Consider the following 12682-nt stretch of genomic DNA (forward strand, 5'->3'; position numbering starts at 1 on the left):
ACAAGCTATACACTCGCTATTTACATCGTAGCAAGGTGTAATTTCTTTAGCGTGGTCACATGAAAAGATAAAATATTTACAAAAATGTGATGGTGTACTCACTTTTGTGAGATAGTGTGTGTATATATAAGTAAAACCAGATAGGATTCAACATCAGTCCTCCATCATTATATAATAATGGCAAATATCCTAACTACAGGAACACTAAAGCCTCGTACACACGCACCGATTGTTGGCCGACCAATCGGCCGTCTTTTGTCCAGTGTTGTTGTGTTGGTTGAAATGTGCTCTAGACTGCACACGAATTTTGTCGGCCAACAACAACCAACTGCAGAAGTGATGTAATGTTCTGGTTTACTTTGTGTGTTTTTTCTTCTCTAGCCCAGTCTTGCTAATCACATTTTTGTCTGCCGAAATCTGTACTGACTGAAGAACAATCGGCCGTTCTGGTGACGGCCAACAAAAATTTTATAGCATGCACACCAGATTTTGTTCGGCCGAAAAGTCGCAGTCGGTTGTTGGAAGCATCATACTAACAAGCCGACAATCAGCCGATCGGACGTTGGCCGAAAATTCACGGCCAACAATCAGTGCATGTGTGTACGAGGCTTAAGTGTCGGTTCACACTAGGGAGACACGACTTCGGGGGAGTTATGCCGTCGCCCGTGCACCGGCGACTTCGGCGCGGCTTGCAACGACTTCGCATAATGGAAGTCAATGCAAGTCGCTCCGATGTCGCCCCGAAGTAGTGCAGGAACCTTTTTCTAAGTCGGAGCGACTTGAGTCGCTCCTATTAGAATGGTTCCAATTGCACAGCACGGTCCGCTACTTGTCAGGCGACCAAGTCGCCTGAAAAGTCGGAACAGTGTGAACCGGCACTAATAGTCATGGCTTAGTTTAAGGTACAAAGAAGAACAGTAAGGATGCCAGTTGTGGCTATAGAGAACCCTTAACCAGAAACACAACCCAGCATATTATTTCCTATCACCCGAAGACAAAGCCGTCACCTTCACACCTTGTCTAGTTCAGCACTTTTAATTTTAGCATCTATGTGAATTTACAGATTCTAGTAAGAATCAGTGAAAGAAAGAAATCCATCTAACCTAGCTTAGCCCACAAGTAACAGATGACAGATCACGAGAGGACAGGCAGCACAAAGCTTCCGAGATCTGTGATCCCATTGCACATCTAGTCAGCATTAAATTCATGTAAACACCCTGAGAATCATCCTGAAAAGCTGCACACTGACTCTGCTGTGGAATGCCCTTGCCAGAACACAAAGCAAGTAGCAGAGGAAATAATATAGGGGCCTCTGCAACCAGATTCCACCTTGTCTACAGCAGGTTATCTGTTCACTATGACAACACATACTGTCTCTGCTTCCCACAGCATCAGACATCAGGGCAACCTTATATTGTTTCAATTGCAGACTTTGTCCAAACTGTTATTGTAATTAATATCAACATCATTTGTCACATCTCTTCCTTAAGGCTATGAAAAAAATCTTCTGTATGGCTTCAGAGAGGTGTGCCTGGAAGCAACCCAAACAGAAACATCTTTGCCAAATTATGTTGCTTAATTGCTTAGCCACTTGCCAACCAGCCACGGCACATACTGCTGCAGGTCCGCTCCATTATTAAAAACGACATTCCTGTATGTCGTTTCGTGTAATAGCCAGTGGGGGCGCGCACTGATTGGCCAGAGGGGAGTCAATCAGCGGGTCCGCCACCCATGATCGCTCTCCATAGAGCGGTCTGCCTATGTAAACAAGGCAAACGGCCGTTCTGTCAGAGATGCTATTGAGGAACACAGGTCTGTGTTCATCTAGTGAGTCCAACCCCCCACACAGTTAGAAAGCATCCCCTAGGGACACACTTAACCCTTAAAAGTGTCAAGTGTCAGTTAGATGTCCGATCTGTTTGCCACAATGTCGCAGTCACGCTAAAAATTGCTCATCGCCACCATTACTAGAAAAAAAAAAAAGTGGAAACAAATGCCAAAAATCTATCCCCTAGTTTGTAGATGCGATAACTTTTTCACAAACCAATCAATATACACTTACTGGGATTTATTTACCAAAAATGTGGCAGAATATATATTGGCCTAAAATGATGACAAAATATGAATACAATTTCCTTTTTTTTGGCTGTGTTTTATAGCAGAAAGCAAAAATCGATTGTTTTTTCAGAATTGCGGCTCTTTTTTTGTTGATAGCAAAAAAAATAAATGCCACCAAAAGAAAGCTCTATTTTGGGGGGGGGGGGGGGACATCAATTTCATTTGGGTACAGCATGGCACAACCGCGCAATTGTCAGTTAAATTAACGCAGTGCAAAAAATGGCCTGGTCATTAAGGGGGTAAAACCTTCAGGTCCAGAAGTGGTTAATGAAGCAATGCCTTTGAATAAAACATTAAAGGCAGTTTTATTATAGATAAACTCCAAAAATCTAGGTTTACATTAGATTTAAAAAAGTAGGACCTTGCCAATTTTTAACTGTGCTAGCCCACACAGTCACGAATTGCATGATGCAAAATATTAAGGAATGCTAAGGTTTTCCCGGATTCTCACCAACACATGGCAGTGACAGTATGCAATCAGAAAGAGGAAATTGTATGGATTTATATTTTAAACTCTCACCCCTCATCTGTTTTCACAATCATTTTACATCAAGTCATCCATCAAGGGTAAAAGGAAATTCATGAAGATCATCTACTATCAATCTTCACCTCAAATTCAAGAAGCATTTTATAGCAAAACCTTTAATTTCCGTGTAAATTTTGGATGTTACTCAAATAAACAATAATTTGCAACATTTAGAGCAGCTACTCTCAACCAGGGTTCCTTGGTTTCTAGGGGTTCCTTGAGTTGTGACTTGAGTGACCTCCATCTGATGGTGCCTCTATAATTCTGGGACCAATGACACTCGCTAGAGCAAGCAGCATGACCCAATTATCTTTTTTAGCTGTAAGCGTGGCATTCTGTCCACTATGGTAAGGAATGCAATCTACCCTGGCCACCAATATAAGGGGACGCCCTTTCCACTGACCACCAATGTAAAGGGGCATGCGTCCCACTGACTACCAATATAGGGGGAGCGCTCCCCACTGACTATCAATATAGGGGGCGTGCACCCCGCTGACTACCAATAGAGGGGGAGCGCTCCCTACTGACTACCAATATAGGGGGAGCGCTCCCTACTGACTACCAAGAGGGGGCATACTCCCTACTGACTACCAATAGAGGGGGCATACTCCCTACTGACTACCAATAGAGGGGGCATACTCCCTACTGACTACCAAGAGGGGGCATACTCCCTACTGACTACCAAGAGGGGGCATACTCCCTACTGACTACCAAGAGGGGGCATACTCCCTACTGACTACCAAGAGGGGGCATACTCCCTACTGACTACCAATAGAGGAGGCATGTTTCCTACTGACTACCAATAGAGGGGGCATACTCCCTACTGACTACCAATAGAGGAGGCATGCTTCCTACTGATTACCAATATAAGAGGCATGCTTCATACTGACTACCAATATAGGGGGGCATGCTTCCTACTGATTACCAATATAAGAGGCATGCTTCATACTGACTACCAATATAGGGGGGCATGCTTCCTCCTGATTACCAATATAAGAGGCATGCTTCCTCCTGATTACCAATATAGGGGGCATGCTTCCTACTGACTACCAATATAGGGGGGCATGCTTCCTCCTGATTACCAATATAGGGGGCATGCTTCCTACTGATTACCAATATAAGAGGCATGCTTCCTACTGACTACCAATATAGGGGGGCATGCTTCCTCCTGATTACCAATATAGGGGGCATGCTTCCTACTGATTACCAATATAAGAGGCATGCTTCCTACTGACTACCAATATAGGGGGGGCATGCTTCCTCCTGATTACCAATATAGGGGGCATGCTTCCTACTGATTACCAATATAGGAGGCATGCTTCCTACTGATTACCAATATAGGAGGCATGCTCCCTGCTGACTACCAATATAGGAGGCATGCTTCCTACTGACTACCAATATAGGAGGCATGCTCCCTGCTGACTACCAATATAGGAGGCATGCTTCCTACTGACTACCAATATAGGAGGCATGCTTCCTACTGATTACCAATATAAGAGGCATGCTTCCTACTGACTACCAATATAGGAGGCATGCTTCCTACTGACTACCAATATAGGAGGCAAGCTTCCTACTGATTACCAATATAAGAGGCAAGCTTCCTACTGATTACCAATATAAGAGGCATGCTTCCTACTGACTACCAATATAGGAGGCATGCTTCCTACTGATTACCAATATAAGAGGCATGCTTCCTCCCGATTACCAATATAGGAGGCATGCTCCCTGCTGACTACCAATATAGGGGGCATGCTTCCTCCTGATTACCAATATAGGGGGCATGCTTCATACTGACTACCAATATAGGGGGCGTGCTTTCCACTGACTCCCTATGAATTGGTTTTAATAAAGGTTCCTCGAGACCTGAAAAGTATTTTGGGGGTTCCTCTTGGGTAAAGAGATTGAGAAAAAATAATTTAAAGTTTTATGCCAAGACAAACCAACCATACATTTTAAGGCCACAGATACTATGTCACAGGATGCCTTCTGTTGAATGGAAAGGACATTTACATAGTTCACACTTCCAAAAAGCGCACCAATTTAAAATTGAGAACAAAATGTAGAACTATCCTTTTGACACTATCGCCATGGATCTGCAGTTGTGAGCCTAGTGCTTGTCTTTGATAAATCAAAGTAGGTCTGTACTGAGAAACACTGAGACTGCCATTGCTGACTTCCTGAAATGCCATCTACTTGGCTATCTCTTGCATCAGGATTTTGAGGCTCCAACCCAAAACAAGTATCCTCATTTGCCTATTCATTTAGAGTCTGTGACTCAGAATTAAAGACACTGAATTCGCATGACAGCCAGAGAAATAGTCATTTTTAAAAGTGGTATAATGTGCATTCATATGTGATCAATTTATTTTCTGATAGGAATAACTGATCTTTAGTCGACATCCAATTCAATCAATATGACACACACAGGGAAGTGGATTCTGTTAGATAGTAAGATACAACTGTAAGTTATTGATCACATTCCTGTTTCCACCATGTCATCTCATAATCCGATCATATATTTGTGAACAAAGTATCTCAGCGCTGATTATCAATGTAAAAGAATCTATAATATTCTGCCCTGACCAACTGGGTTTGATTAAACTAAATATAGTTCAAATGGAAGGGAAGCCATGGCCATCCCCATTGTTTGTAGGTTCATTCATTGTCAATTGGGTAATAAAATCGAGACATGTGTGGTGGCCACCATTAGGGTTCATTCACACCATCTCCATGGATCTGCATTGAGCAACACAGACGCAATGCAAGGACACGCAGAAAAGAATTATATTTAGTGCACCCTGTTTACACCCCAACCCTGCACTGAGGTGGGCCGTGGTCCCAAAAATTAAGACATATGGAAAACACCCAATTTTCGTCTCATTGACTGCCGGTTCACACTACGGCGACTTGGTCACCTGACAAGTGCTATGGGAACCTGTTCTAATAGGAGCGACTCAAGTCACTCAGACTTAGAAAAAGGTTCCTGCACTACTTTTGACCGAAGTCGGAGCGACTTGCATTGACTTCCATTATGTGAAGTCCGTGCAATTCGCGCCGAAGTCACGGTGCACGGCGACTTCACTAGTCGCCCCTAAAGTCGTGTTGCCATAGTGTGAACCGACTCTTCAACTCTGAACTGGGTCACTTATGCCACCAAAATTGAAGCTACACACAGGACAGTGTCCCCAAATATCCTAAAATATGGCAACCCTGGACAGAGTGCTTTCTCCAATCAGGATCAATTTTACACTCCTAGAACCCAGGTGTACCATCTATTGTTACCCTACTGGGTCTTCAGCTCCTACCATTTTACTTCCAGAACCCCCAGGGAATCCCCTTTCCTCATCCCATCCGATTCAACCTTTGCCCCTTAACCACCAATTTTTACAATTCTTATTTTAAATGGGTGAAAAAGCGTTTTATGGAGATGCTATCAATGATCCAATATTGATACCTGTATTCAACTTGTTCTTGCTACCTGAATGTTAGCTCCTCTGTTCATTATTGTGAGCCCTATGTTGTATTGTGTTGGAAATGTATGAATAAAAATACATATAACGACATTTTTAGGCCCCATTCACACCTAGTGTATGTCAAAGTGCATGTTTTTTGCATGCAACGCGCATAGGGTAGCCCATTGGTTTTGATTGGCTGCCCTACACGTAGCAACTGTTTTTTTACAGTGCATTTTGTGCACGGTTTTGCACATGGCAAAACACGTCTTTACAGTGCCATTGACGATTAAAGGCACCGCAAGTGTGAAATGCATTCCTGGAATGCGCACAATTGAACAGAGCATTATGGCCCTTACACACGATCTGAAAATCGGAGGAAAAATAGCACTTTCGAAGCGATCGTATGATAATCGGATCGTTCGTATAGAGCCAATCATGATAGTTCACCTGATATCTGATCAGACAAACACGAAAATGTTTCTGGTACGATACCAGATCGCACGATTTTCGTTTACTCAGCACAGTCATCCGAAAATACAATACAAATACGCTACAACACATTACATCACTTCTGAATTTTTATGCCGTCGTACGAGAATTTTCGTAACCTCTACATTTTTGATATGCAACTAGCATGCAAAAAAAAAAAAAACATTTGATCTGTCGTCCAATTTTCGGATGATGTACGGGCCATTAAGCAGCGCAACATTGTTGCAGTGTGCAAACTTAAATAACCGGTCATTTTGTATCACTTCAATAAAAATTTTTAAAAAATAGGAAAACTGCGTCCTGTGTTGTAACAACACACTGCCCCTACACAACAAAGATCAGCCTGCATGCGTTTTAGTGTCACCTATGCAGTTGTCCTCAGAACAGGTGTCCTGTTTTTTGCATGACACACAGAGCACCCCTTCGATTGCCATGTGCGGACAAATAGCTTGTGGAGCTTTTTGCCATGTTCTGGTTTGCGTGATTTTTTTTTTTTTACTGTGCATTTTTGTGCACAGCACAAAAGTGCAGTTTACAGTTAACGCGGCGCGGTTTACGATTAATGGCACTACAAAAGTGACGCGTGTTTCTACGTGCGTTCCCAGAATGCGCAGATGTGAACAGAGCCTTAAGCAGCGCAACTCATCGCAACCCACTACAGTGTACAAATCTGAATGACATCTCGTTTTGCGTCTCTTCAATAGAATAAACTACATCCTGAGTTGTAACAACACACCGCCCCAACACAACAAAGACCAACCTGTGTGCGTTTTGGCATCACCTAGGCAGTTGTTACCAGGTGTCCTTAGGAGGTGTCCTGTTCCAGCAACTGTAGACTTTGGATCACAGACAGTCCCGGTGACAATGGTCATCAGGATAGAGAGGTGGGGACACAGGCAGCTATAGGGCCACATTCGCCCCTTGAATGCGCAATAACGTGCAAAAAATACTCCTCATGCTTGTTAAAGCACCCCAAAGGCAGATAGGAAACGTGCATTATAAACATGTCATTAGCGACTGTGCCGTGTGATGTCCTAAACTATTGCATGAAAAAACATGCAAAAAAAAAAAAAAAAAAAAGCATTAGCGCAACGCAAAACTTGAATGGGGTCTCCAACACTTTCCTACTCCATCCAGAACATAAAACACTTCCCTACTCCATCCAGAACATAAAACACTTCCCTACTCCATCCAGAACATAAAACACTTCCCTACTCCATCCAGAACATAAAACAAACACATTTTCATGACCATTATAACTGGTAATGGATGTAGATTGTGAGACTCAGCGCCTGGAGGATCAGGTGTCAGCCTGAAGGTGGCTTTCCTGTCCAGCAGGTAATCTCATTCCTCCCTCACACAGGTCCTGACCTCACAGCCTTCTCATTCCTCCCTCACACAGCCATACCAGCAGCCTCCTCATCTTCCTCACACAGCTTCTGACCCCACAGCCTCCTCATCCTTCCACACACAGCTCCCGACCTCACAGCCTCCTCATCCTTCCTCTCACAGCTCCCGACCTCACAGCCTCCTCATCCTTCCTCTCACAGCTCCCGACCCCACAGCCTCCTCATCCTTCCTCATACAGCTCCCGACCTCACAGCCTCCTCATCCTTCCTCACACAGCTCCTGACCCCACAGCCTCCTCATCCTTCCTCTCACAGCTCCCGACCTCACAGCCTCCTCATCCTTCCTCACACAGCTCCTGACCCCACAGCCTCCTCATCCTTCCACACACAGCCCCTGACCTCACAGCCTCCTCATCCTTCCACACACAGCTCCTGACCCCACAGCCTCCTCATCCTTCCTCACACAGCTCCTGACCCCACAGCCTCCTCATCCTTCCTCTCACAGCTCCCGACCTCACAGCCTCCTCATCCTTCCACACACAGCTCCCGACCTCACAGCCTCCTCATCCTTCCTCTCACAGCTCCTGACCTCACAGTCTCCTCATCCTTCCTCACACAGCTCCTGACCCCACAGCCTCCTCATCCTTCCTCTCACAGCTCCCGACCTCACAGCCTCCTCATCCTTCCACACACAGCTCCCGACCTCACAGCCTCCTCATCCTTCCTCTCACAGCTCCTGACCTCACAGCCTCCTCATCCTTCCTCTCACAGCTCCTGACCTCACAGCCTCCTCATCCTTCCTCACACAGCTCCTGACCCCACAGCCTCCTCATCCTTCCACACACAGCCCCTGACCTCACAGCCTCCTCATCCTTCCACACACAGCTCCTGACCCCACAGCCTCCTCATCCTTCCTCACACAGCTCCTGACCCCACAGCCTCCTCATCCTTCCTCTCACAGCTCCTGACCTCACAGCCTCCTCATCCTTCCTCTCACAGCTCCTGACCTCACAGCCTCCTCATCCTTCCTCTCACAGCTCCTGACCTCACAGCCTCCTCATCCTTCCTCTCACAGCTCCTGACCTCACAGCCTCCTCATCCTTCCTCACACAGCTCCTGACCCCACAGCCTCCTCATCCTTCCACACACAGCTCCTGACCTCACAGCCTCCTCATCCTTCCACACACAGCTCCCGACCTCACAGCCTCCTCATCCTTCCTCTCACAGCTCCTGACCTCACAGCCTCCTCATCCTTCCTCTCACAGCTCCTGACCTCACAGCCTCCTCATCCTTCCTCACACAGCTCCTGACCCCACAGCCTCCTCATCCTTCCACACACAGCCCCTGACCTCACAGCCTCCTCATCCTTCCACACACAGCTCCTGACCCCACAGCCTCCTCATCCTTCCACACACAGCCCCTGACCTCACAGCCTCCTCATCCTTCCACACACAGCTCCTGACCCCACAGCCTCCTCATCCTTCCTCTCACAGCTCCTGACCTCACAGTCTCCTCATCCTTCCTCTCACAGCTCCTGACCTCACAGCCTCCTCATCCTTCCACACACAGCCCCTGACCTCACAGCCTCCTCATCCTTCCACCAACAGCTCCTGACCCCACAGCCTCCTCATCCTTCCTCACACAGCTCCTGACCCCACAGCCTCCTCATCCTTCCTCTCACAGCTCCTGACCTCACAGTCTCCTCATCCTTCCTCTCACAGCTCCCGACCTCACAGCCTCCTCATCCTTCCTCTCACAGCTCCCGACCTCACAGCCTCCTCATCCTTCCTCACACAGCTCCTGACCCCACAGCCTCCTCATCCTTCCTCTCACAGCTCCTGACCTCACAGCCTCCTCATCCTTCCTCACACAGCCCCTGACCTCACAGCCTCCTCATCCTTCCTCACACAGCTCCTGACCCCACAGCCTCCTCATCCTTCCTCTCACAGCTCCCGACCTCACAGCCTCCTCATCCTTCCACACACAGCTCCCGACCTCACAGCCTCCTCATCCTTCCTCTCACAGCTCCTGACCTCACAGTCTCCTCATCCTTCCTCACACAGCTCCTGACCCCACAGCCTCCTCATCCTTCCTCTCACAGCTCCCGACCTCACAGCCTCCTCATCCTTCCACACACAGCTCCCGACCTCACAGCCTCCTCATCCTTCCTCTCACAGCTCCTGACCTCACAGCCTCCTCATCCTTCCTCTCACAGCTCCTGACCTCACAGCCTCCTCATCCTTCCTCACACAGCTCCTGACCCCACAGCCTCCTCATCCTTCCACACACAGCCCCTGACCTCACAGCCTCCTCATCCTTCCACACACAGCTCCTGACCCCACAGCCTCCTCATCCTTCCTCACACAGCTCCTGACCCCACAGCCTCCTCATCCTTCCTCTCACAGCTCCTGACCTCACAGCCTCCTCATCCTTCCTCTCACAGCTCCTGACCTCACAGCCTCCTCATCCTTCCTCTCACAGCTCCTGACCTCACAGCCTCCTCATCCTTCCTCTCACAGCTCCTGACCTCACAGCCTCCTCATCCTTCCTCACACAGCTCCTGACCCCACAGCCTCCTCATCCTTCCACACACAGCTCCTGACCTCACAGCCTCCTCATCCTTCCACACACAGCTCCCGACCTCACAGCCTCCTCATCCTTCCTCTCACAGCTCCTGACCTCACAGCCTCCTCATCCTTCCTCTCACAGCTCCTGACCTCACAGCCTCCTCATCCTTCCTCACACAGCTCCTGACCCCACAGCCTCCTCATCCTTCCACACACAGCCCCTGACCTCACAGCCTCCTCATCCTTCCACACACAGCTCCTGACCCCACAGCCTCCTCATCCTTCCACACACAGCCCCTGACCTCACAGCCTCCTCATCCTTCCACACACAGCTCCTGACCCCACAGCCTCCTCATCCTTCCTCTCACAGCTCCTGACCTCACAGTCTCCTCATCCTTCCTCTCACAGCTCCTGACCTCACAGCCTCCTCATCCTTCCACACACAGCCCCTGACCTCACAGCCTCCTCATCCTTCCACCAACAGCTCCTGACCCCACAGCCTCCTCATCCTTCCTCACACAGCTCCTGACCCCACAGCCTCCTCATCCTTCCTCTCACAGCTCCTGACCTCACAGTCTCCTCATCCTTCCTCTCACAGCTCCCGACCTCACAGCCTCCTCATCCTTCCTCTCACAGCTCCTGACCTCACAGCCTCCTCATCCTTCCTCACACAGCTCCTGACCCCACAGCCTCCTCATCCTTCCACACACAGCTCCCGACCCCACAGCCTCCTCATCCTTCCTCACACAGCTCCCGACCTCACAGCCTCCTCATCCTTCCACACACAGCCCCTGACCTCACAGCCTCCTCATCCTTCCACACACAGCTCCTGACCCCACAGCCTCCTCATCCTTCCACACACAGCTCCCGACCCCACAGCCTCCTCATCCTTCCTCACACAGCTCCTGACCCCACAGCCTCCTCATCCTTCCACACACAGCCCCTGACCTCACAGCCTCCTCATCCTTCCACACACAGCTCCTGACCCCACAGCCTCCTCATCCTTCCACACACAGCCCCTGACCTCACAGCCTCCTCATCCTTCCACACACAGCTCCTGACCCCACAGCCTCCTCATCCTTCCTCTCACAGCTCCTGACCTCACAGTCTCCTCATCCTTCCTCTCACAGCTCCTGACCTCACAGCCTCCTCATCCTTCCACACACAGCCCCTGACCTCACAGCCTCCTCATCCTTCCACCAACAGCTCCTGACCCCACAGCCTCCTCATCCTTCCTCACACAGCTCCTGACCCCACAGCCTCCTCATCCTTCCTCTCACAGCTCCTGACCTCACAGTCTCCTCATCCTTCCTCTCACAGCTCCCGACCTCACAGCCTCCTCATCCTTCCTCTCACAGCTCCTGACCTCACAGCCTCCTCATCCTTCCTCACACAGCTCCTGACCCCACAGCCTCCTCATCCTTCCACACACAGCTCCCGACCCCACAGCCTCCTCATCCTTCCTCACACAGCTCCCGACCTCACAGCCTCCTCATCCTTCCACACACAGCTCCCGACCCCACAGCCATACCAGCAGCTTCCTCTGTCATCTTCATTCATTCCTAGCTCTCCCTCCCCCCATTCACAGCAGTACATCATACACCTGCCGCCTCCCTCTCCGCCATCCCGCTGCTTACAACTCTTTGATCAGCACCATGGCCTCCTTCCTTGCACCTCCCGATCTTCTCCTCCGTTACTCCCGGCCCCGAGTGAAGGTTACCGGCCACTTCCTACTCCGCACCGCGCTGGGGGCGGAGCGTTGCTGCAGCAACGGGGGACGTCACGGACGGTACGCGATGAGATCAGGGCGTGTGATCCATGAAGCCCCGCCCCCAGGGTAAAACATCTGGACGCGATGCCCCCCCCCCCCCCCCATCCCCAGTGCGCTGCGCTGCGCTGCTTGCACGGAGTGTGAAAGGTACTTGCCGCTGACACTAGAGGACCAGCGGCCAGCGCGTTCTGTCTCCGTTATGGGGGGCCTTTTTTTTTATCATGGTGGGCTATTAGATTCAGCGGCGCGAGGTCTCCGAGAAAATGGGGACTGCCATAGATCTCTGTGAGTGAAATCATGGACAGTATTTATGATGCACCTGTAACACAAGGGTATTATACTAGAGAAGAAACTGTGTGCCAGTCTATGTGTGAGTCCTGCCTTTAACTACTTGCTGTCCTTGGACA

At 49.1% G+C, this 12682-nt stretch overlaps 1 protein-coding gene across 1 annotated transcript in view; it reads right to left on the bottom strand.

The window, feature by feature from the left end:
- The window catches only part of PITPNA (phosphatidylinositol transfer protein alpha), a 140415-nt gene extending 128138 nt beyond the window's left edge, over window positions 1–12277 (bottom strand). Inside the window, exon 1 of the mRNA XM_082245153.1 lies at window positions 12142–12277. Coding sequence (XP_082101279.1) covers window positions 12142–12161 — 20 coding nt within the window. The 5' untranslated portion in view covers window positions 12162–12277. The remainder of the gene's footprint in view (window positions 1–12141) is intronic.
- Between the last annotated feature and the right edge of the window lie 405 nt (window positions 12278–12682).

The sequence above is a fragment of the Pelophylax lessonae genome (genome assembly GCF_965119305.1).
Source record: "Pelophylax lessonae genome assembly, chromosome: 2".
NCBI classification, from domain to species: Eukaryota; Metazoa; Chordata; class Amphibia; order Anura; family Ranidae; genus Pelophylax; species Pelophylax lessonae.